The sequence below is a fragment of the Ursus americanus genome, chromosome 23 (assembly GCF_024610735.1).
Source record: "Ursus americanus isolate L20-20 chromosome 23, mUrsAme1.1.p, whole genome shotgun sequence".
Taxonomy (NCBI): domain Eukaryota; kingdom Metazoa; phylum Chordata; class Mammalia; order Carnivora; family Ursidae; genus Ursus; species Ursus americanus.
This window is the reverse complement of record NC_142149.1, coordinates 541,723-567,663: the sequence shown is the minus strand read 5'-3', so window position 1 is coordinate 567,663 and position 25,941 is coordinate 541,723. Positions and strand designations below refer to the sequence as shown.

The 25,941-nt window shown below is 50.7% G+C and overlaps 1 protein-coding gene across 2 annotated transcripts; it reads right to left on the bottom strand.

The window, feature by feature from the left end:
* Positions 1–775: 775 nt before the first annotated feature.
* On the bottom strand, positions 776–22,836 carry WDR45B (WD repeat domain 45B). Of its 2 annotated transcripts, none has more exons than XM_045774933.2 (10): positions 22,641–22,836; positions 17,281–17,355; positions 12,257–12,358; positions 8,822–8,909; positions 7,652–7,746; positions 5,052–5,242; positions 4,411–4,496; positions 3,399–3,500; positions 2,560–2,681; positions 776–2,169 (listed from the first exon to the last, which is right to left on the bottom strand). In XM_045774933.2, the coding sequence occupies exons 1-10, from the start codon at positions 22,705–22,707 to the stop codon at positions 2,063–2,065; spliced, it is 1,035 nt and encodes a 344-aa protein (XP_045630889.1). In that variant the 5' UTR covers positions 22,708–22,836; the 3' UTR covers positions 776–2,062. The 2 variants fall into 2 exon arrangements, with proteins under 2 accessions (XP_045630889.1, XP_087710092.1); XM_087853966.1 differs by lacking the exon at positions 22,641–22,836 and adding an exon at positions 18,789–19,488.
* Between the last annotated feature and the right edge of the window lie 3,105 nt (positions 22,837–25,941).

The window sequence follows — 25,941 nt, the reverse complement described above, 5'->3', positions numbered from 1 at the left end:
GGGGTGCACGGCGTCTGCCTGCCTCAGCCTTCAGGCGCTCGACTTGCTGCGTGGGGCACGTCCCAGATGACAAGTGGGGCCTTCACCAATCCGAGGGGAAACTCCAGGGCGCACACCGGCGCCCTTCGCAGCACCGCGAGGCTCGGCAGCTGCAAGCACAGCCGCTGGGCAAGGGCTCCCTCGCAGCTGGCCCAGTATGTCCCTATTCTGTTATTCGAGGGAGGAGGCAAGGTCGCACCCGGCGTGGCGGAGCCGGGACCACACTCTCACACTGGCCTCTAACAGGGTGTGTCGGAACATTCCTGGGTGTTCAGGGTGCCGCATCTCCGCAGTCTCCGTGCACTGTGGCAACAGCTGTGCTTTCGTTACACAACTTTGTTCCTAGTTTAACGTACAGCTGGATACACCAGAGGAGCTGTATTTGGGGGAAACCTGAACTGTAACCGTACCAATGTGAAGGATCCCTCCTAGGCCTCCGTGCGCGGTTAGGGCTCACGTGTTAGCTGAGTCACCTGACCAGGCACCAGACAGGACACAGGCGCCTCCCCCAGAGGGAGTCCTGTTTGCCACCGCGACAGCGGGCACAGCTTGCCCAACAGACAGCACACACCGCTAACAAACATACCACTCTTCACCCCTGCTCGCAGGCGGGGTGCCAACACGGGGCTGCCGGCCGCACGGGCAGCAGACAGAACTGCAGCGCAGAGTCTGGCAGATTCTGAAACGAGGGTCTGGTTTTGTAACGTACAATTCTTTTCCCTTGACGGATACAGAGTACAACAAAATTAGTCACTTTTATTTAAAAGAAACATTACAAATAAGTGCAAAATTAAATTTCATGATTAAATACACACAAAAGTAACATGCATACTTTACACTGAAATCCACATACACAGTTAGCTGATTACATGACAGTAAAAGAACTGGCAGAATGGAGAGCTGCTGCCGCAGACGTTCAATGTTTGCAACCTGAAATCAAAACCATAAAATTAGGTTTCTTTAAAGGGAATTTAAGAAAATTAAATACATACCTCTGGGAGTACTAACAGTAATATAGAGCCCATAACCTGTTTCAGTCACCAAACGTTAGAAAATGTTATCATGTGCCTTTCCTTCTCAGAACGCTAGTGAAAGCTACTCTTACAAACGACGGGGACGCGGCAGGCTGAGGCCGCCCACTCCTGCCCACAGACGCCAGACCTGTGCTGCTGCGATGCCCGACCTTTCCCTGCACATCTTCTCAGTTAAGTGACGCTTTCCTCAGGGACTGATTCTGAAAGTCTACGTGTTACTCTGCCCCCTACACACAACAGGAAACTCAGGAGGACCGCCGGGCACACGAAACGCTCTGCTCGCCGCGGGCGCCCGGCCTCAGCCTCAATGCCAACAGCTCCGACAGACAGACGGGGACGGCCGCACCACAGCTCACGACAGGCACGGAAAAGACCAGGACGCCGGCTCGCAGGGAGACCCCACCCTGTGCTAACACGGCTGTCTCTCTTTGCTTCACGTTCAGAGGGGAGAAGGAATTCCTTTCTCCTTTTCTAAGGCAAGCTGCTGGTATTATTGTTCTGTTTAAAAATCTGGTTGGGATGTAAGAACTAACACTGACACGCTTGTTCATCTCCCCATTACAGACTCAGCAAAAATGACGGAATCTGTTGTTTTTCAACTTGTCCATCCTTTTGTCAACCCAGTCCCTACGTGTGTACAGAGCCCCCAGGTGCACGGGGGGCGCAGGTGGGCGGCGTGGTGGAAGCACGGAAGCGAGCGTCACAGCTGAACTAAAGGTAGCGGGCCAGCGGTCGGGCCCAGGCGGCTAGGAGCCACTTGAGTGTCTACACTGCCTTGGTGAGGATTCGTTCTTTAATACTGGAAACGGGAAGCCCTGCTCAGGAAAACAGACAACCACAGAATGGCTTCAGGACCAAGGTCCCCAGGCAGTCCTCCAGCCGCTGACCCACGAGGCCCAAGGGCACGGGCACCAGCCCCAGGAGTCTGAAGGGCACACTCAGCGCTTCGGGGTGGCCGGCCGTGGGTGCTGGTTGCACTCCCGGTGGAGTCACAGCTTGTCATCGGTCATCTCTAGAAACTGCGCGTAGACGTCCCGGATGCACTCCCCCTTGGGGTTGAATAGGAATTTGTAGTAGCTGCCGTCTGCACAAATCGCTGAGACAGAAGGAGACCGTTTTACTCACGTGTTTGTCCCCTCAACGTTAACAGCAAGCAGACCTCCCTGAGCCAAACTGTAAATGGCCTTGCTCTGGGCAGCAACCCAGAGTGACTGCAGGTGACAAGGGACCCCTCATTCCTGACTGAGCACACGCGTGGCCAGGCGCCCCGACTGTTCCGGGGTGGTGCATGTGTCCCTCCGTGTGGAGGGGAAAAACCCTGTCTGGTCATCAGTTTGAACACCAAATGACTTGCCTCCACAACTTCCTGGGAAACCCTGGAGGGCAGGGGGCTGACGTCACCCCACACGGCTGTGCAGACGCCGAGTGGGACCCCCGGGGCCCCCAGGAGAGCGAGCACGGGGCAGCCAGTGCAAGGACCACTTACCAATGACGGCATTTGGCTCTGTTCCAAAGGCACAGATGCACGGAGAGCCTGAGGGAACCTGAAACTTGGAAAAACTCCACTTGGAACTGAAGTACTTTGGAAGGAAACTGGCTGAGGCCAGACTAGGAGGGCAAGGGGGAGAGAAAAGGCAGTTAGGTCTCCATAACAAAGGTGAAAAAACAGGGCTCTCTTTCATATGGCCTGAGCCCAGATACTTCAAATTCTATTTTCCCTTTTAATTTTACTTCTCACATGAAAAAGACAAAGCACTTAAAAATGGCTTTATGGTAACCCTAGAAGGGGCACAGGTTTCTACTGTGACTAAATTAATCTGCTAAACACGGCAAACATGAGGCCAGGCACTGGGGTCCAGGTCCGAGTCCTAAATCACAGGAACGGTGACTGGACCGTAACCAGACTCTAAGGAGCTGAAGGCGAGGAAGACGAGGCCGGAAACAACGCCTGTTTCTGCATCAGATACTGCGGACCCCTGAGCCATGAGCGGGTAAGGGACACCAACCCCTGCAGTCAAAGTTCTGCGTGTAACTGCTGACTCCCCAAAAATCTAACTCACGGCCTACTGCTGACCAATAACAAATGGTCGATTCACACCTATTCTGTACATCGTATGTACACACACCCCGAATTCTTACAAGAAAGCTAGAGAAAAGAAAACCCTGAGGAAGAGAAAACACACTCACGGCACTACCCCCCCACGTGCTGCGGCCCGTGGACGTCACAACTGTGCGGCTCGAGGGTCAGCGTGCTCGGTCACAGAATCAAATGAGCGGCTGTGACTTCACACCGAATGTGCCTGAACGAGGGGCCGGGAAACCCACCTGGACTGTTTATTCCTTTTTGGATCTTCGGCAGCAAAAATGTGCACTGTGCCGTGGTCACTGGACACGCAGATGAGGGAAGCGTCCGGATTGAAGTTAATGCTGCAGAGAAATCAGATGGAGCTCTGGTGTCATGTGGACGCCGAGGAGCCTGTCCCCAGCCGTAGCGCCACGCCGCCATGTGGGCTGGTGCCTCGAACCCTGGCCTTCTCAAATCCAACACAGCAATTTTAAGCGCCGCCGCCCTCCACTAACCAGCCTGCAGTGCTCTCCATGGAACCAGAGGGTCCACACTGCGGAACGACCCCACGTGCCACAGCAGGCAGGGCCCCTCCCTGGGTACACTGATAAGGCTGGGTGCCAGGGAGGGGAAGGAGCTTCCTGTGGACCCACCCCGAAGCTCTGGGGGCCCTGAGGCCACCCCTACAGGCCACTCGGGTGATAAACTCCTCCCCTCCAATGCCCCTGGCCCCTGGAGGTGCAGGCTGCCCTTTGGAGCTGGGCATCGCCAGGGCCGGGCAGGCCCCCACTCTGGCTGGAGGGGCCCCGAGAGCAGACAGAGAGGAGAACCCCCACAGGGCTCCACGGGCATAGTCACAAAGTGCATCCGTTAATTACATGTTCATCACACAGACCCAAATGCCGCTCAGCACCTGCAAAGGCCACACCCGCAAAGAAGGAAACCCCGCCCGCACAGGGGTCCACCCCGGCCGGCTGCAGACCTGATTACAGATGAGCTACCAAGGTCTACCACAGAAAAATCAGCCGGAGGCACCGGGCAGAAGACATAAAACCAGCAGGGTCGATGGTGATTACATTCTCCTTAACTTTTCCATGCAGTCCCACAAGAACGATTTAGAGTTAGTCGTAATAAAACTAGCTCACACCTGACTCCCTAATAGCGGGTAGGGGCCCTGATTCTCCCTCAATCACACGGGCCCTGTTTCAATGCAGTCAACCCAAAGCAACAGCCTCTCGGGGGACACCGGGGGTGGGGGTGGGGGTTTCTTACCAATAAATATTGGCTGCTTGAGATCCTCTTCGTAGCTCCTGGATTAAATGCCCTGATGAAGTATCAAATATTCTTATAAGGGTCCCCTTTGAAAAACAGTGAAGTGTTTTATTATCATTCACAACTTTTTAGTTTTTTGAAATGAATATTATACTCATAAACCCATTAGCCCATAAACCCCTTCCCAACTCCCCCACATCATCTAAAACTTGACTCTTCCCTCCGTTGCACCCGAGAATAAGTTGGTGGCTCTTCAGCCCAACAGCACTGGTAGAAGCCAGACCCCTGGGCGCCAGCCCTCCACTAACCCCTCATCTACTGCCCCGGCAGGTGCCTGAGAGAACCCGCAGTCTGTTCTCTGTCTAGAGAAATGACATCTTTGCTGTAACTCCCGTAGCCAGTTAGAAAAAAGAACAGTGATTCTGCTGCCAAAAAGATGCCGCTTCACCAAGTAAATTAACTTTTCAACAGTCTATGTCAATGACGACTGATTCCCAAGGGAAGGTGGCCAAGAACCCGTGAGGAGTCAGAACCCACAGGGAAGGGCCAGTCTTCCATGGGGCCCGCACGGTAAGTCCTTGGGAAGGCAAGGGCGGCCGGGGCAGGCGCAGAGCTCTGCGAAAGGAGGGACACGCACTTACTTTCTCAGACGCCGTCGCAATTCTTGTTCCCTGCAGGTTGAGAGCAATGCAGCTCAGGACGCCCTCGTGGGCTGGAATGTCCACGGGCGGCTTCTCGGTGCTGGCCAGGTCCACGAGCTGCACGTGGCCCGTGTGTGTGCCCGGGAAGGCCAAGAGGGAGTTGTTACTGTTGGGGCACAGGACGCAGAGGCCTGACCGGAGATGGAGAGAACCCATCAAGCACTGAGGACTGTCTAAAGCCTCTGCGTTACCCAAACAAAACCTGTCTCTGTCCTCTAGCTCACAAGAAAAAAAATGAGACTTACTCATGTGTTTTCATTTTTTCTTTTTTTTAAGATTTTATTTATTTATCTTAGAGAGAGAGAGAGATGGCACAGGGCAGGGGGGCAGGGCACAGGGAGAGGGAGAATCTCAAGCAGACTCCCCGCTGAGCCTGGAGCCCAACGTGGGGCTCGATCCCACGACCATGAGATCATGACCTGAGCTGAAAAGTTAGATGCTTAACTAACTGAGCCACCCAGGTGCCCCCAAGGGTTTTCATTTATATCAGAATCACAAGATTTTTTTCACTGTTAAAGGCGTTAGAGGGCCAAACAAAGGTAACTTCTGTGAGACTGCCTCATAATTGGAAACATCTGAACTTATTCTTAAATACACTTTGTCAAGTATCCATCTTCCGTGACACCAGCCACTTGGAATACAAAATTGTGAAATATAAAAACTCCATTAATAATTGCATAAAAATGCAAAATACTTAGGAATAAATTTAACAGTGCCTATGTAAGACTATAAGACAATGTGGAAGAAAACCAAATTTCTGACAGATGGAGAGCTGATCTGATCTGACCTACTGTGGTCACGGCTACCATGTCCTCTGCCTGCAGGGTCAGTGCGGTCAGAGTCTCTGCAGGCTTTCTGAGACAGACAAGCTGACACTAGACGTTACAAGGAAAGGCAAGGTCTTAGAATAGCCAAAAATGTTTTGTAAAATAAGAACATGAGAGAACTTACACTACCTAATTTTAAGAATTATTTTAAAGCTCTAGATACCACAGCAGTATGGTACCGACATAAGGACAGATCACTGGAAGAGAACAAAGAGTCCAGAAAAATCTTACACTTACTCGATTAAAAAGAAAGAAAGCCAAAATAATTCAATGCAGAAAAAAATAGTCTTCTTAACAAATGATACTAGAAACTGGATATTCATTAAAAAAAATACCAATCTGGGCCTTTGTCCCATGCCATACACACAAAAAATACATTAAAGACCTAACTTAAGAGCTAAAGCTTCTAGAACACATAAAATCTTCGTTCTGCAAAACACCACAGACCAACTGAAAATATCTGCAAAAGTGACAGACGAAAGGCACTATCTAGAATACACAAAGAACTCTCACAACTCGGGGAAAAGATAAACAATGTTAAAGCAGGAAAGGATGTGAACACACCTCGTAAGAGATGTCTGAATGCCAACAACACAGGACAAGATGCTCAACACTGCCAGTCCTCAGAGAAATGCAAACGAAACCACAGGGACACACTGTTGCCACGGCCACGGCAATGCCCCACAATCAAAACAGTGACACCACCAAGTGCTTGGGCAGGGATCTGCTGTCATCCAGCTCTCCCAGATCACGGATGGGCGTGTGAGAAGACACCGCCATTTTAGAAAACATGAGTATTTTACACACATGGACACATCATCACAATATGATCCAGCAAATGTGCTCTTCAGCATTCACCCAAGAGAAATAAAACAATTCCTCCAGGCAAAGACGTGTCTGTGAACATTCGCAGCAACTTCTGTCCCTAACAGTCCAAACACTGCAGTGGACAGTTCGGTATATCCATAATGTGCAATATTACTTCGCAATACACACGCGGAAAAGAACAATGTATACATAACACATGGAGGAACCGAAGAAATATTACGAGAAAGACCCCAAACATAACTGAAAAGGCAAAACTTGAAGGCCAGGTGGGGAAGGGGGCCACCTGGAACTCTTCTCCACTATGCTGGTAGTTACAAACTGTTTACAATGACTAAATATTACCGAATGACATAGTTAAAATGAGTGAGTTTTATGTATATGACAGCTCAATAAAGCTAGAAGAAAAACACTGAAAATTTTAAAATTAAGATGCTATAATGAGGGACAAAGCCACATGCAATCCTCACTCCAGAAGAAAAAGAGAAGGAAACCCCTCAGAACTCAGTGAAAACACGCAATTCCAAGGTCACCCAAGGAGCTCCTGAAGGGCTGACAATGACAGGGGGAAGCTTCCCTCATTCCACCCCATGACGGGGTGGGAGGGGAGGTCTCAGCCACTGCCTGGCAGGCCAGGTGCTGGCATGGGCACGTGGCCCAGAAAGCTTGCCCAGGAGTAGGTGGAAGGCACCAAGGGAAAAGGGCACAGGAGGAAGAAAGAGAAGCCTGTCTCCGTCAGAGTGCCCCCAATGAGTCTCAGGACCTGTCCAACCACAGCAGTGCCACTCAGACAGAAACCCGCCACAGGACAGGGCACCCAACACAGGTCCCCACCTGGATGGAACGTGAAAGAGCCAATTTCCACCATTATTCCTCTGCATTTCTTACCTTTAGGATTATAGCAGGTTTCAAAGACATGCAACTGATGGGGATTATGTGTGAAGGTAAACACCTTAATCATTGAGTCCAAAACAACCACAATTCTGGAAAGAAAGAAACACAATCAGAATTCCTATTTCCAAAAGTGGAACTCAAGCATTTTGTGATTTTTGTTCTTATCGTTTTGAAACTTAGAAACAGTCCAACAGCACAGACAGAACGATCATTCCTGAATCAGAGCCCCATGCAGGCGAGGTCTCTGGAGGTCACCCGTGAGCCCCGGGGGGTGTGGCAGGCACCAATGGACAAGCGCCTCTCTCCTGCACACCTGGGTACAGGCTAACAGAACTTCCTGAGGCTTAAGGACATTTTCATCAAATATTTCATCTACAGTTAAGAACCAAGAGGAGTATATGGAGCAGAAATTATTTCATTATACACTTTAAGGTATGTCTGGATAATTTAGAAATGCTGGAAACTGGAAAGTCTGTGGATTTGGCTCCAGGATACGCATTATTAGGGGCCCTACAATCAACATTCCTGGAAGTCACAAACCTAAGAACGCAGTTGTGACAGTCCCCTATTCACATTCAGCATCCCTGCCCCTCCCACAGCTGACCATAAGATGTAAATCACACCAAATTAAAATCAAAATTAATGAAACTCTATGTTGCTCAACGTACTAGTAAAAACTTCTGTGTTCTCCTAAACACCATGATGGCAACGGCTGAGAGAAGCCTGCTTTCAACAGGTGACAGCAATGCCACCTTCTCATGAAGCAGTCTCCAAAGCTTCCTTTATCTTCCAACTGGTAACATTTACTGAGGCAGCGCGTGGCAAAGCTGGACTGAGAGTAGGACAGCTCACAGCTCACCCCTCGTGTCCTCAGTGGGAACCTGTTGGATAGGGACCGTCCTCTGAAGGACTGAGAACCACCAGGGGTTGCTGCCAGGCACATCCGCTGACAGACTGCTTCTAAATGACCCACGGACACCTAGAAAACTCACCCCTTCTTCGCAGCAACACAGAGAATCCCACGTCCTCTGGGTCATAAATTACAATCATCACATTTGAAACATGATTTTCCCAAACACGCTTCTTCCTTCAATATCAAAGTATTTCAGCCATCTTCAGAAAAAGCGACTATTCCCACTTTTAAAACTTCGATAGCAAACCTACCGATCTCGCCGCAGCTTGACTGCTTTGACTTCTGTAGAAAATTCTATTTCAATAACAGTCTTCTTTTTGAGGTCATCCCAGATCATCACTGAAATTTCAGAGAGAACTTATGAGCACACCAATACACAGGCTGTGGGGCCTCGCAGAAGGGTCCTGACCTCATGAATCTCTGACCAGGTGGAGTTGTTGCTCTCCCACTGCCCAGTCTCAGACCCGAGGGACGGGGCAGCCCACCACTTGCACTGCTGTCTCCGAGAGTGGAGTGCTCACCCGTCCCTCCCCGCTCTTCCCTTCCAGTACCCCAGCCAGGCCTACATCACCTCCCCGCCGCCCACGTGAGCACACACACACGCCTCCTTTCTGCCAACCCTGCCTAGTTTCCAGGCAAACTTCTCCCCACCCCACTGCCCTTGGTTCCACCCGCTCGAGCCCAAAGCCAGCGTCACGACAGTTCCTGCTGAAGTGCGAGACACACACCTGGGTCAAGCCAACAGAGGCTTCGGTTTTAATGGATTAAAGAACCAGGGCTGGGGATTTCTCGCAACCCCAGCCGTACTGTTCTTGCTCTTCTTTGGTCTTGCTCTGCTGCTCACACTGCAGTACGTTATGAAGCGTTAGTAGTCTGCATCCCAAGGGCTCAGACAATTTACAGATAACCTTCGAGGATGAGGACGGCGAGCAGCACTGAGCTGGGGAAGGGGCGTGGGGGAGTGTGGTATCCAGACATTTTCTATCTCCTGCAGCTTTCTCTTACAAAGCTGTGTAGGAAGAGTGTGAGGTGAGGGAAAACAAGCTTCCTCAACAGGTCGTGGGCCAGGTGACCAAGGGTGTGGGCAATGTCTCCCCTAAAGGTCCTGACACCATGACCACGAATCCTGGAGGTAGGATTCAGGGCTAAGTTTTGCCATAATGGACTCAGTGACCTCAAATCCAAATCAAGAGATAACAACACCTAAGAGAACGACCAAACTTTATTTACTACTGAAGAGATTAAAATTTATAACCATTCAAAAATGAAGCAGAGACTTCTGTTGTTACTCCTTTAAAATGCCGTCTTTGTCTGATAAATCTCTTCATTCCCAAATCCCCGAAGTGGGCTCCCCTCGCAGGCACTGGAGCACAGCACGTTAGTAAGTGGGACAGAACCTCAGGCCACCTCACTGAAATAACCTTCCGGGCAAAGGACACGTACGACACTCTTGAACGTACAAAGCAGCTCAAAAATAAGCTTTCTTTCGGTCTGCAACCTAACCCTAAAAAGTCTGCAATTCAAAACAAATGTAAACTGGCCCAATCCAGACGAAACCCCAAAGATGAGCCACGTCAAGGGTGTCACAAATCTGAGTGAACTCTATTTTCAGAAATCTCTGAAAACAGCCTGACGGAGCCCCAGAGCCAGCAGCTCGAATTCTCACTCACAAAACGGAAGTGACCAGACACAATACCCCAGACAGTGAGAAAACCCCACGGACCTGGGGTGACCTTTGGCTCCCGCGGGCTGCAAGCCACCGTCCTGGTGTGCTAGAAATTCTACATGTATACCCAGGATTTGGCATGTCTTTTAATACAGTTCCTGACAGCAAAAGGTACCTTCACTAATTCTGGAATTCTTCTTTTGTCTTCTTAGCTCCTAAGAAAAGGCCTTTCGGCTCTGCCTGAACAACACTGTGCAGTCTCGGCTGGAACTTACCTCATTGCACTGTGATGACCAGTCCCCTCTAGTCCCATTTTACTGTTTTTCACAAACCAAAGACACTAGCTTCTTCCCATTTTGACACCATATATCTATTTATAACTGTTAAAATATTAAGAGTAACTTCAAGCAGTAATTTTGACATCACTGAAAAAACCACAGTGCCACAGGAGGGGCCCGGCTCCAGACTCTTCTCACCAGGGTCAGCAGTAACAGGCTCCAAGACAAAGACCTGAGTCAGCAGCAGGACTTGTACCTGCCCCCAAGCAGCCCAGGGAAAGGAATTCTAAGTAGGCTCCATGCCCAGCATGGAGCCCAGCACAGGGCTCGAAGCCACAACTCTGAGATTAAGAGTCGGATGCCCAACTGAGCGCCCCCGCCAGTGCCCCATCCTTGTACCCCAAGTACAGTGGCCTCTATGTCACTTCTGGATGGCCTCTTTCAGAACTCCCAAGCCACAGGTTCTGTTCACCCAGGCTCTGGTGGCAATGACACAGACAACAACCCCGGCTTTCTGCCCTTCGGCCCTGGTCATGACAAGCTGGAGGGGTCCATGCACACCGCTGCGGGTGGTTCTTTGCTCCCCAACCCCACCAACCCCACTCACCCTGTCCACCTCTGAGAGCTGGCTGCTCTGAGAGCTGCAAGCCGGGGCCCCAGAGCCTGCCAAGGATCACCCAGGACTCTGCACCTTTCTGTGCTTAGCTGACTCCCCTCTTTCTTTGCTCCCATGTCAGGCCTGGGCTACTCCCTGCCACATGGTCTCAAGCAGACCTCCAGCTCATCCTCACACCCAAAGGCACCTTCTGGAACCTTCCCTTCCTGCCCAACCTGGAAAGAGAGCTATCCACCTCCTCCCCACCCACTCAGGAACCTATCACCAGCGGTTCCAACCCCACAGTCCTCGTGGACACCCAGGCTCAGCAGCACTTGATTCGGATAATCCCACTTACTTCTCTCTGCCTAGCCCTCCCTGTGAATAAAGGCTCCCATCTCTGCCATCTTCAGTCTCACGTACTGCTTCTAGACTAGAACATTCCTGAGCTAGGACAGGACTGCTTTCCCGATCACACCCTCACCTGGTATTCAAGGCCCCCTGGATCTCTCCTCACCCACCTTCGAAATCCACCTGCCGCCTCTTCTGGTTTCTACCCTGCTTTCTTTCTCTCCCCCCAGCAGATACCTGGGTTCACAGGTACAAAGCACACAACTGCGGCTGCTAAAATTTTCGTTTCTCCCTTACTTTAAAAGCCAGACGTTTTACACCACAATCTTCCTGAGCACGCAGAGACTGAGACACACAGACCAAGACCAGTTACTCTTAAACCCAGAGCCAACGTGGCTTTTTGTCTATGTGGCAACCGATGCTTCTGTGAGTCAGTGGCTCTTTGCAGGAAAAATAACCTTCCTATACCTCACTTCAAAATTAACTTATAACATTTACGATAACAACTCACAGCTGAATACTCAGAACAAAATGGGGTCCAGGGGCATGCCATGCCCCCTTTTTAAGCAAAGTTAATTGAAGAGCACGTGCTTTATGTCCACGGGAACACGTGAACCTTGCCACACACTCTTCCTCCTGGGAACAGCAGAGACGACACTTTCTCCCTGGATGCCTCTTGTTAGCGACCGGTCCCTCATACTCCACAGGGCTACAGGAAGAGCAGATGTAGCCGCTCTACAAAGTTCCAGACGTTACAACACGGGAGGCATGACCATCAAGCCCACCATCACTTTACCTTTGTTGGGGGGGTATTTCGGCTTTTTCCCACCACCAACCAGTGCTAAATAGTTGCAGCGAAATAACATTTCAACGTGGCCAACTCCTCCTTCCAGAAATTCTGAAATGATATTGAAAAAAAGTTAGTATGTATATTTTGCAATTTAAATAGAGAAACAATGGGCAAGGTAACACTCAGCCTTTGACTTTCTTCAGCATTTGTACCTGCTGGCCTCAGCACTGAGACTGCTGGCTGGCTGGCAAAGAGAAAGAGCCGTGGGCTTTGGGCTCCCTGGCAGCTCGTGCTCATGAGCTGTGTTTCCAGGTGCAAAGGCTGAGCAACCAGCACCCTAAGAAGCCAAAATACCAAAATGTATGAAATACCTACCTCATATTTTAAGGGATAGCAAAATCTCTAAGCTGTAAGAAACCATGCTAAATGCTTTAATGTAAAAGCAGAGTTTACCACTTTATTTATTTTTAAAGATTTTATTTATTTATTTGACAGAGAACCAGCCAGCGAGAGAGGGAACACAAGCAGGGGGAGTGGGAGAGGAAGAAGCAGGCTCCCAGCGGAGGAGCCCGATGTGGGGCTCCATCCCAGAACGCCAGGACCACGCCTCGAGCCGAAGGCAGACGCTTAACGTCTGCCTAACGACTGTGCCACCCAGGCGCCCCGAGTTTATCACTTTAAACACCTCTTCCACTGGCCTGAAAGGCTCAAAATGCTTGGTGAATTACATGAAGAGCAACACGTCAGCAGATTTTCAGACGTCCTCCACGACAAAAGGAAGACCACGGTGCTCACTCAGGGAAGGCATGGGAAGCCGGTGGGAAGTTCGGGGCTCGGGGAAGTGAACCCCACTCTGGATGGTTTCTGTTGCAGAGCAGGACCAGCCCACCCTGTTCTCACCAGCCCCACACTCTGGTCGGCAACGACCAGAGCTCCTGGCCCAGGGAGGGCACAGCAAAGGGCAAGTAAGGAAGCAAAACCTCTGAAAGTTAGACGTTAACAGAAGATCAGCGGCCATTCAAGAGGATTCCAAAGTTCATCAGCTGGCTCTGTGAGAAAAGTCAAATTCAAGGCCTCGTAGAAATTCTGGAAAGGACTACCCACTTGACCCTTGAGCGACATGGGATTCAACTGCACAGGTCCACTTATATGCAGACTTACTTTCAATAAATACAGTCTGATACTGTTGATGTATTTTCTTTTCTTGAGCTTACTTTATTGTAAGAATACAGTATATGGATACATGTGATGTACAAAATACGTTAACTGTTATCAATAAAGCTTTATTGATAACAAAGCTTCTGGTCAACAGTATGCTACTAGCAGTTAAGTTGCTGGGGAGTCCAAAGGCATACGTGGGGGTTCCTGGGTGGTGCAGTGAAGCATCTGTCTTTGGCTCAGGTCATGATCCCAGGGTCCTGGGATTGAGACCCGCATCAGGCTCCCTGCTCCGAGGGGAGCCTGCTTCTCCCTCTCCTTCTCTCTCTGACTCTCCCCTGCTCATGCTCCTTCTGACTCACTCACTCTTTTGAATAGATAAAATCTCAAAAAATAAAAAATAAAAAAATAAAAATAAAGGTCACATATGGATTCTCGACTGCAGGGTAGGGGGAGTGGTGTGTGTGTGTGATCGCTCCTAATTCCTGGTTGTTCACGGTCAAGAGCAATGTATTTATACAAGCATCTGGGGTCTTTCTCCTCGTTTTTCCTTTCAGATAAAATCCTTTAGGTATAATTGATGAATCAAACAGTATGTGTGTCTGTATAAAATGAACACATTTTGCCAAATTACCCTACGAAAAGATTCTACCAACTTCAACTATACCATTAAGATCATGAAACAGGCCATGAAATGGTCTGCTTCTCCACAGCCAAGCCAAAGCTACATACTAACGTGGCACCATCACCCCTCATGACAATCTGCTCACTCCCCTCCACCTCACATTTCTCTCTAGTCCCTTCATCTCGGACATCCTGGGGTGAGTACATGAGCATGAAGCCCATTAGACAAAATGAGGATTAAGGCCCCCAACACACCATCATGTCAGGCAGGCTGCTGCACTGGGTAACGTCAGGAATTGTGCACAACAGGTCACCCCTTATTTCTAGATACTTGGTGTGTCACACCAAGGACCCGGTCTTATTCACGACTGAATCCCCAGCCCCAGTGCAGCATGAGACACTGGAGGCGCCCGACCACCGCCCCGAGAGTCGGGGTCAGGAACACGCAGCCCTCACCTGCGTTCCACCTCAGTCATGTACTGCTCTTTCTAGGCCTCTGTGTCCTCTCTACTTCCCCACATATGGCTGCCAATGTCACATGTGTGAGCACTGGCCATGTGAAGGGAAACATGGGTGACACGGAAGACAGGGGAATGCCTCTAAACCCCTCTGCCTGCCTTGCCGGCTGTGCGAGCTCACTGAGCATGAGCTATACAAGTTCTAATCACCTCTGCACCATGGGAGAGTTGTGTTTCTAAATGAAAAGTGAAATTAACTTTTTATGAGTATTCCTTATGTTTCTATAATCACTGGGTATCATATTTTATCCAAATGTATCATTCTTGAACATTCTTCCTAGCATACACTCAGATATGAATCTGAGTCCTACGCTTGCACCCCACAGCATCACTGTGAACACCAGACAGGCCACCATTCCCGGCAGTCCTCCCTGGGGCCCCACGGCTTTCTTAGAGTGGAGCAGAGCTGCAAACCTACTTCAGGTGTGATTAAGAAACAGGACCGTCAACGCCTGGGCGGGAGTTGGGAGAAAGCTGCCTCCAACGGCTCCCAGTCCCTGCTGGCAGGGAGCACACCTGGGAGAGGCAGCTCGTGGCCAACCCCACCTACTCAGTGCCACAGTCACACTGGAGATAACAGGGCCGACAGCCCAGATCAGAGGGTGACCACTGAAATGCAGGCACACTTCCTTCCTCCTCATTTAGAAAAGCAAACCACCAAGATAAAACAGGAATGAGATCCAGCCTGTTTTCTGTCAAGTTGTAAATTGCCAGAAATATAACAGCAGACCACTCTACAAGTGCACAGGGCGGATTGCTTAAAATACACCATCAAAAAGCACAGCAAGGCCCCATCGTGATCCTTTTCAAATTCACTCCAAGCTAAGCTTAGGGACAGACTGCCCCAGACACAGTTCAGCTGAGCAGCAAGAGGAAATGATACTTGCCTTCAACGCGACAATGGCAAACCCTTCTGGAACTTAAGACTTGTAAATGCTTCTTGTCTAATGTATTTCTTTTTAGATTATTTATTTATTTATTTATGAGAGAGAGAGAGAGAGAGAGAGAGAAAGAGAGGGAGGGAGGGAGGAGCAGACTACCCACTGAGCAAGGAGCCTGCCGTGGGACTTGATCCCAGGACCTTGGGATCATGACCTGAGCCAAAGGCAGACTTCAACCGACTGAGCCACTAAAGCACACTAACGTATTTTTAAAAGAAATCCTGAATTTGTTATAAACATTTCATTAATTAGGAAATAGTTGTCAATATATTGCTAATGATTCAATTCGAAACTAAGCCTGTAACTCCTAAATTTCTAGGTCACTTTAAATAAAAAGTATTTGCAAATCAAATTGTTTCAAAGTATTTTGTCACTACTTATCTATATAAAGCAGAGTTGTCTTAATTCACTAAGCAACCAAAAAATAAATAAAAGTCAGATGCTCAGAAGACTAATAGGAGACTCCCGTCATGACACGGGGCGCTCACGGACACACAGTCCAAGAGCACACCGCTGCTGGACTGGGAGAGTAGGAAGGCACCAGCGCACACAGCTCTTAGTATGTGTGCCAGGCACTGATCCATGCGTTTTAAGCATTCTAATTCACTGATCTTCACGATATCAAGACAGACAGTTATCACCTTCCTTTTACACACAGAAAGTGAGGCCAAGAGAAGGTGAGGAACTTGCCCAAGGTCACACAGCAGCCTGGTAAGGGGCAGAGACAGATTCCACCCAAACCACGTGGGCCAAGAACCTAAGCACTTAACTACCGGCTACAGTCTGTCTCTAATAAGTGCAAGTTACACACCTTAATTTACAAAGTCAACTCCTAGATGTAAAGCACCACTTACTGTTTTATACACCAGGGCATTGTACAAACACCACGCTCAACAAAGGGCTTCCATTATCGAAAAGATTTCTGCTAGTCCCTGTGCTGGGTTCTTACTTGTGGCAACAGGAGGGGGCTGTTTAGTGGGGCACCAGGAGCAGGAACTTCCTCTTACAGATAAGCAGCAGCTCCAAGCATCAGAAAGTGTAACTTAGGCACTGAATAAAAACCAAAACCACAACTGCAGGAAGAAAAAGGATGTTTCTCATTTTCTATGATTTATCTGAGATTTGTTCATCTGTTGGCAGTGCCTGATTCTCCCAGCAAGTAAAGAAAGCAGGACACACCAAAAGCTTAAGAAAAATACCTTGGGGGAAAAATAAATTGAAAAAATTCTACCTGTGAAATTTACCATTTTTTTCTGTCAAATGGCAAAAGGATCACCATTATTTTAATATTGCCAGCAAAAGCCCAGATTCCACTTGGGAAGCTTTTGAAAACTTATATTTCCCGAAAACATAACTTAAGACACCGAAATACGTAAACAGAAGCAACTACAATTTATTGCTACAGATAATATTTTCTAAGTGGTCATTTAACAAGAGTCAAGAGTCCCATATACTGAATTAAACCTGTCCCTTGAGTTCTCTACAACTTCACACTCAGCAGCAAGAGAGAGAATGGGCTGCACCAAGCACCTGTTTCTCCTGTGGCAGCTAGCGAGAACTGAAGACACGGCAAAGACACATGATGCTTCAAAGTCCACGTCCACGGAGAAATCATAGCCGGGCCACGCCCACTGGCTCACCTCTGTACCCTGTCTAGGCCGGTAGAGAGCCATGAACTTCCTACTTACTTCTCAAAACCAGCACCCTGCCCTCCACAACTGTGAGATAAAATGCAGATTCTTTGAAGTCTGGAAAAAGGGAGAAACTATAAAATGTCAACTACTCTTACCTTGTTTCTCTTTTTCTTTTAGCGGATCGGTGTTATAGACTCGGAATCCGTTTTCCATCCCACAGGCAAAGCATCCTAAAGTGTGAGAGAGAGAGAGAGACATTAGTCATCACAGTGGGATCTCAGCTAAGGGCCCCAGGGCCTGAAACAGCAAAAACAAGGGGTCTGGAGAAAGCAGCCCTTCCTAAGAACTCTTACAGATGCTCCGACCACACGGGCATGGTCTGCTCACGCCACAGCTACCCTCCTCAAGGCCGCTACTAAATGATGCATAATCTGGCACAACGTTTTCAGTCATCTAACGTGAAAAAGAGCCCTTGGAGTCGCACCAACTTCCTCCTGCAGGGACTTTCTCTGGCATTCCTGAAGACCAGCTCTGCCTGCACACTTAATTCCACGAGAGGGGTTCACCAGCTACCTCCACAAGCCATTCTGCCACTGCACATTTCCCCCGACACCTGCCTCTTGCTAACACTCACCACTGGCCTCGCTATTCCCAACACACCTCTCGAGTGCTGTGTGTCAGACACCAAGATGTGGAGAGGCAACAAGAAAGTCCATGCCTCCTGGAGGACAGCTGCGAGCGAGCAATCCCAGCAAGTGTGGACAGAGCAGACTAGGGCATGGGGGGAAAGGGCTGCTGCGGTATGGCTTTCCAGAAAGTGGCCTGAGGTCTCCCATGACCTCCTCCACCTGTAAACAAGCCTAACCTTGAAACACGTCACAGTCACACACCAGGTTGTTAATGGTCAAATTAACATCCACCGAAACAACCAAGATGGTGGAAAATGCCAAGTATAAAGCGGGTCTGGCGACATGGGAACTCTCAACCTACTGGCGGACGGCAAACCGGTACCACCACTCTGGAGCGCTGTTAGCACAACTGACTACAGCTGCCCACTCTACTCCTAGCTGCACAGGCCTTACGGAAATGACGTATGTTCACCAGAGGCGTGCATGAGAATGTTCACAGCAGCACCAAGACATTCTAATAGCCACAAACTGAGAACCCACCCAAATGCTCCACCAATGGTAAACTGAATTAACTGTGACATAGTCACACAAAAAACCACTATGCATCAATGAGAAAGATCTACAAAATACTCAGCAATATGGAAAATGTCTCACAAACGTAATGTTGAATAAAAAAGCCAGGAGCAAAAATAAAGGACAGAGACGGGCAAAACTCATCTACACTGCCGGAGGTCAGCCTGGCCCGGGGCAGTGACTGGAAGGGGCACAGGACGGCCAGGTATGTTCAGGCGGGAAGACTCAGCCAGCTGAGCACTCAGGGCGCGGCACTTCTCTGTGAGTACAGCATACTTCAGGGGAGAGAAGGAAAGGCGCTACAAACACCAGAGGTCGGCAACCACTCTCCAAGGGGGCTAGGCATCATCCTTGCCACGTTCACACAATTTTTTCCCACAGAGGAAGCCCCAGCCCAACAGCCGGGGACCCCACAGGGCCCTGGGTTAATTGGTGGGGCGGCAACGGGGCACTGGACTCACCGGGGGGCTTTCTCCTATACACAGGCACACCTTGTTCCACGTTGCTTCACAGACCCTGTGGTCCGTCCACTCAAAGGTTCGTGGCAGCCCTGCCTCCAGCAAGTCTGTCAGCATCGCCCTTCCACAGCATTTGCTCGTGTCTCTGTGTCACATGCTGGTAATTCTAGCAAAATTTCCAACTTTTCCATTAGTATCTCTGTTACGGTGATCTGTGATCAGTGATTATGACTCACTGAAAACTCAGATGGGGTTAACATTTTTTAGCAATGAAGTATTTTTTAATTAAAGTATGCAGGGGCGCCTGGGTGGCTCAGTCGGTTGGGCATCTGCCTTTCGCTCAGGTCATGATCTCAGGGTCCTGGGATCAAGCCCCGGGTCGGGCTCCCTGCTCAACCGGGAGCCTGCTTCTCTCTCTCCCTCTGCCTGCCACTCCCCTGCTTGTGCTCTCTCTCTCTAATATATAAAATCTTAAAAAAAAAAATTAAAGTACGCACATTTTTCTTTAGACATAATGCCACTGCACACTTAACAGAGTACAGTACAGTGTAAACATAAGTTTTATATACACCGAAAAATAAAAATATTAATTTGACTCACTTTATTGTGACAGTCTCTTTAGTGCAGTGGTCTGGAACCAAACCTGCAGTTTCTCTGAGGTGTGTCTGTACAGACCACTCCCATACCGCCCACATGCAAAAACTACCACTACCCCCACCCCCTTCCCCAGAGCTACAGTGAAGAGGGCCAAGGACAGCAGTCTGTGGCCTCAGGCTTTGGTCCAGGCAGCATAAACAAGTATACAGAGAAAGGGCACATACTCAAAAATTTGAGTTTCCCAAGGGATTAGAAAGAAAAATAGGCAGCTAAATTATAGAAATGTAAGAGTCTCGAAGACCATCGTATAAATTACGTTTAGAAGATAAAAGCCTGAACATTTAAAATTACGAGCAAATGTCCTTTTAAAAATGATTTCTTGGGGCGCCTGGGTGGCACAGCGGTTGGGCGTCTGCCTTTGGCTCAGGGTGTGATCCCGGCGTTATGGGATCGAGCCCCACATCAGGCTTCTCTGCTAGGAGCCTGCTTCTTCCTCTCCCACTCCCCCTGCTTGTGTTCCCTCTCTCGCTGGCTGTCTCTATCTCTGTCAAATAAATGGGTAAAATCTTAAAAAAAAAAAAAAAAAAAAGAAAGAAAGAAATTATAAAAAAAATAAAAAATAAAAATGATTTCCTGTACATCTGAAACAAACGTAACATTATGTTTCAACTATATTTCAACTAAAAAAATTATAAAAATAAACAATGATTTCTAGGGGCGCGTGGGTGGCTCAGTCAGTTAAGTGTCTGACTTCTGCTCAGGTCATGATCCTGGGACCCTGGATCGAGCCCGGAGTTGGGCTCCCTGCTCAGCAGGGTGTCTGCTTCTCCCTCTGCCTGCCACTCCCTGTGCTTGTGCTTGCTCTCTCAAATAAATAAAATCTTTAAAAATAAATAAATAAATAAATAAAAACAATCTTCAATAAAACCTTTATAAAAATATTATAATCTTCCCTGGTTTCTTAAATAATCAGCATCATTATGAGCCTCAAATACTATACTGAAACTTAGTTCAAAGATTCCTCACTCAGCATCAAGGCAGGTATCCTAAGAATAATTCTCTTGCATGAAATGACTTCAATTCACTAAGCTGTTTGCTTTTGTAAACACAAAAGGTATCACAAGTTTTTATAGTTACCACTCCCCTCCCTTACTACCAGCTAGCCATCTGTTTCCACTAAAAACATATTATTTTTTTAAAGATTTCATTTATTTATTTATTGGAGGGGGACAGAGGCAGAAGCAGACTCCCCACCAAGCAGGGAGCCCAATGCAGGGCTCCATCCCAGGACTGCAGGATCATGACCTGAGTCGAAGGCAGACACTTAAGTGACTGAGCCACCCAGGGACTCCTGAAAACATAGTCTTTTTTTTTTTTTTTAAGATTTTATTTATTTATTTGACACAGAGAGACAGCCAGCGAGAGAGGGAACACAAGCGGGGGAGTGGGAGAGGAAGAAGCAGGCTTCCAGCAGAGGAGCCTGATGTGGGGCTCGATCCCAGAACGCTGGGATCACGCCCTGGGCTGAAGGCAGATGCTTAACGACCAGCCACCCAGGTGCCCCTTGAAACATATTTCTTAAGGAGTTGTTATATCACTGTTAATTCTCTAAAGAGCTCTCAATTATTATCAAGCCCATTAAAAAACCTACTGACCCTCCTCTGGTAATCAAACCCCAAGGTACAACGATGCACGTCATTGCCAATGTCCAACATCTGGCCCCAAACTCATACCGCCCCCCCCTCATAAATCCGTTCTCCCACAATCCCTGCAGTCTGGCCCAACCAAACCACCTTCCCTGGCTCTGCCCACAGCACCCACACCCCTCCCAAACCTTCCCCACGGCTTACTGCCACCTCCTCTGAGAACCCTTCCATGACCTCAAAGGCTGGAGGGAAACTTGCCCTCCACGGACTACATGAAAACCTCCTATACCTACCTTGGCATGCCTCTTTCTACATGCCACCTTGTTATCTCTCCGGTGTTTCAGCTCCCCTATGACACCACAATCAACACCTGTGGGCAGGCTTAATCCATCCTTCCGAGCGCAGCACAAAGTAAACACGTGCCAACCACAGCTAGGCAACACTCCACTGTGATTTATTTTCACAAAGGCGGGATCCTACAGCACTACTCGCATTCTCTTCAAAAACAAAACTTGCAAAGCGACCATGTAAAAGCTGTCCCTGAACAGCAGCTGTCACCCCCTTTCTCCCCAGTGGGGAGGGGAGGCAGCTCTGCGCCCCGGTCCTCCCCGCCCCTCCTCCCCGGCATCCTGCGGGCCGTAGCGGACTTGGCTCCAACAGCGGTTTAAATCACCCAGGGACCTCAGCTGGATTCCAAAACGTGAAAATAAAACGCCATGTCCCCCAACGGCACACTCAACAGTCAAGTCCTTAGAGGTCCTTTGATTTCACTGAACAAGAAGAAAAAACGCTAGGGAAGTTCAGTGACACTTTCTCATTAAAACCAACAGAACGGGCGAGGACCTACACCCAACTAGGTCACTAGGGTACGCAGCTGAAAAGAAACTGAAGTGTTTTTCAACTCAACTAGCGCTTATCCGCCGAAGACTCTAAACGAGTACAGGAGAAAAAGCGGAGTTTCGAAGAAGATCCCAGTATCTTCCCCTGGGGAAAAATCCGATTATCGTCGAACCCGGTGGGAGCCCGCGGAGGAGGGCCGACCGAGTAGCTGCGGCCATCGCCCCGGAGCTCCAGAAAAGTCCGGACGCGAGGGACCCGCCCCGACCTCGGCCCACACACCCCCGCCCGGAGTGGGAGCGGCGCCGGGAGCGCCGGGGCGCAAGGCCAGGACAAAACTGGGGGTGGCACGGTCAAGGGCCGCCTTGGGGGGGAAGGAGCCGGTTGGGGTGGGGGGCGACGGGGGGGTGGGAAACAGCCAGGTCGGGGGGTGTTGGGGGGCGTCCGGGGAGGAACCAGGCCGGGTCCGGGGACGTCGGGGGAGGGGCCAGGCCGGATCGGTGGGCGTGGGGGAAGGGCCTGCCCGGGTCGGGGGGCGTCGGCGGGGGGGGGGTCAGGCCGGGTCAGGGGCGTCCGAGGAAGAACCAGGCCCGGTCGGGGGCCGTCGGGGGAGGGCCTGCCCGGGTCAGGGGGCGTCGGGGGAGGGACCAGGCCGGGTCCGGGGCGTCGGGGGAGGGGCAGGCCCGGTCGGGGGGCATCGGGGGAGGGCCCGCCCGGTCGGGGGATTCCGGAAGAGGCCGGGTCGGAGCCCGGGCGCGCGCAGGGGCGCCCTCACCGTGGTCCTGGTTGAAGCCTGCATAGAGCAGCCCGTTGCCGTGGGGGTTACACGGCAGGAGGTTCATGGCGCCGCCGCGAAGGGTCCGCCGCTCCTCAGCGCCGCATGCCCCCGGGGAGGCCGGGCGCTGGGGTCCCGTCTGTCCGGCGGAGGCCGCCGCGCCGGAAGCGAGGGACGGACGTGCGTGCGCGCGCAGCCACGGAGCCGCGGAGCGCCGAGCGCATCCACCTGGGCCCGGCCAGGGCGGTGAGAGAGCGCCGAGAACGTCACGTGCGCAGGGGCGGGGCCGCGTCGGGGGCGGGCCCTGTGCGGAGGGAGGCGGTCTTGGGATGGAGGGGAGGAGCCTGGCGGCAGGGGGCGGGTCGGGTCTGGGGGCGGAGAACCACCCGCCGGGTCAGAGGAGACTGGAGGGAAATCCACCCCGGACCAGGGTGCGATTCAAAGAGGCAACCGCACCCCACCCCCGCCCCCAAGGGCAGGCAGGGCCCACAGCCCCATATATAACTAGAGCCCCCCCCCAGGAATCATGTACATTGAGAGAGACTTTTTCTTTTTAATTGATTGAAAAGATGAGTATTTAAAATAGTAACAACGCATTATAGGGTTTTTATGATATACAGAAGTAAATTGTACACAAATATAGAAAAATGGATGGAAGTGAGGAAGTGGAAATATATAGAGGTATAGACCCCCCCCATACAAACCTCCACAGGATACAGCAGCCCCCCCAGGACACACAGCCCCTACAGGACACACAGCCTCCCTGGACACACAACTCCCCTCCCAGGACACACAGACACCCATCCTGGGACACACAGAACACACAGCAGCCCCCCCCCCAGGACACACAGCCCCAACAGGACACACAGCCTTCCTGGGACATACAGACCCCCCTCCCAGGACACACAGCCTCCCTGCACATACGGCTCCCCCTCCTGGGACCCACAGACCATCCCCTCAAGGAATAAAGTCTAGACTTTCTGGCACAGAGCAGCTGGGCTGTGGTCCTACTCCAACATGTGTGGCCATGGAGACAAGAGTGGTGGCCCTAGGGTCCCCTACTCAGACAACCCTCTGGTCTCTCCCTCACTGTCCCCTGACCTATTTTCCCCTTGCACCTGGACACCCACGGTCCAGGCAGCACCCGTTCCTGCCCCTCCTCCCATGTGCACCCTTGGGCTGCTGACCTACCCTACAAGGTGGCAAACTTTCTGTGCTGGGGCTCTGGGGTCTGATTTTGCCCATGCTGGAGGAGTCGAGTAACTCGATTTCAGTATGTGAGGGTATCTCAGGCTGGTGGCCTGTGGTTTGTGACAGGGGCCAGGATCTAATCACAGACTCCCAGACCTGGGGCTCTTCACTGCAGCCCACGGACTCAGAAAGAACCCTGCTGCTGGAGAGCCTTGCCACAGCCGTCTGGTGGTTACCTCTGCACACGGCACCTGTGGTCACCAAAGCGGACACTCTGGGAAGGGAGAGACTCAGCCCTTCCTTTGGTCTGGGGCCTCCTACAATGCCTGTCTCACTCCAGGCCTTTCTGTGACAGAAGGAAGTAGGCTGGGGTGCTGCTGGGGGGCTCCTCGCCACAGCCACTCTACCTTAACCCCAGAAGCTCAAAGCTGTACCACCCTCAGGAATGGGTTGAATGGTGACCCCCCGAGACATGCTCACCCAGAACCTGTGACTGTGACCCTATTTGGAGAATCTTTGCAGGTGTGATTAAGGATCCCAAGATGAGATCACCCTGAATTTAGGGCGGGCCTTAAATCTATGATGGGTAGAGAAGAGAAGGGTAGAAGACAGAAGGGAAGGCCACTTGATGGGAAGGGTGACATTGGCACCATGTAGCCGCAAGCCAGCTCGTGCTGACAACTGCGGTCACCACCAGGTGCTGGAAGAGGCCAGGGAGGACCCCCCCCCCCTCCGCCGAGCCCCCAGACGGTGAGGACATGGTTGTTCTTTGTTGGAGCCATCTATTTCTGGCAGCCCTAGGAAACCACCACAGCCCATTGGTAGCTCACATGTCTTTAGGCAGAAGATGGGAGAAGTGGCTTGAAATGAGTGCCAGGCTCCTCACTGACCCCCTCTCCTTGGTGGGAGGGGGCACGTTCTTATCTCCGGGGCGCAGACTGGAGTTTGGGCCAGGGATGGAGGGCATAGGCATTATGTGTGTTCCCTATTAAACCCCAACTTTGTATTTGTAAGAGGAAAATTACATATAGTGTGTTAAGAACACAGGCCTCAGGGGCGCCTGGGTGGCACAGCAGTTAAGCGTCTGCCTTTGGCTCAGGGCATGATCCCCGTGTTATGGGATCGAGCCCCACATCAGGCTCCTCCGCTGTGAGCCTGCTTCTTCCTCTCCCACTCCCCCTGCTTGTGTTCTCTCTCTCGCTGCCTGTCTCTATCTCTGTCAAATAAATAAAATCTTTAAAAAAAAAAAAAAAACACAGGTCTCAGAGAGAAATGCATCACAGAGCCTCAGAATACCCTGCGTGTCCCTGTGAGCCAAGGAGGGTCTCCACTGGGGACGGGGTACTCCGCAAGGTGTGTGTGTCTATTATGGGTTATTAAGGGTTTTCAAACAAGGGTGGAAATACTGCCAGCCCAGGACACAGCTCAGCCTCTGGTCAGGGAGCACCAGGCCCTCATGCCAGGGTAGGGAACTTCCTTGCGCACTTGCCAGCCTGCTTACATGAAGCCACCCCATTACCTACACTGACTCGTCTGCCCTCAGCCACCGCGCGCTGAGACTCTGCCCACCTCATCCAATTCCCCTGTTTGGCCAACAGCCTTCGATAGCTCAGCACAGTGAGAACACTCACAGAAGAGGCGGGGGCCCCGGGGGAAAGTAAGACCAGAGAGCTTGAGCATCGCTGGGAGCGAACAGGGCGAGCACCAGGTGCCCCCTCCCCCGGCTAGGAGCCTGTTCTCCGGCGGGGACTCCTGCATCCGGCCTGATCCGCAGCAGCTGCCACGCTTCCCCTGTTCCCTAGCACTTGCTTTAATGAGGTGAGTCTCCAGCAAAGGGCGGCGGCTGCACTCTGACTCCTTGGCAGACCAACGTGAGGGAGCCTGTAATTGACCCTTTTTTCCAGATTGAACATTTGCCTAGATAGTTGCTCATCAAAGTTGTGGGTTTTCAGTCCAGGAGATTATTCTGCATTGCAGTACAGGGCAATTGAAGACAGAATTGTACATAATACATTTTGAATCTAGATGCTTAAAAAGAGAATTACAAACATTTGGGGCATAACCGGGCACTCCTGTTTACACTTTGGGTGGGCTTTGCCAGTGGGAGGGC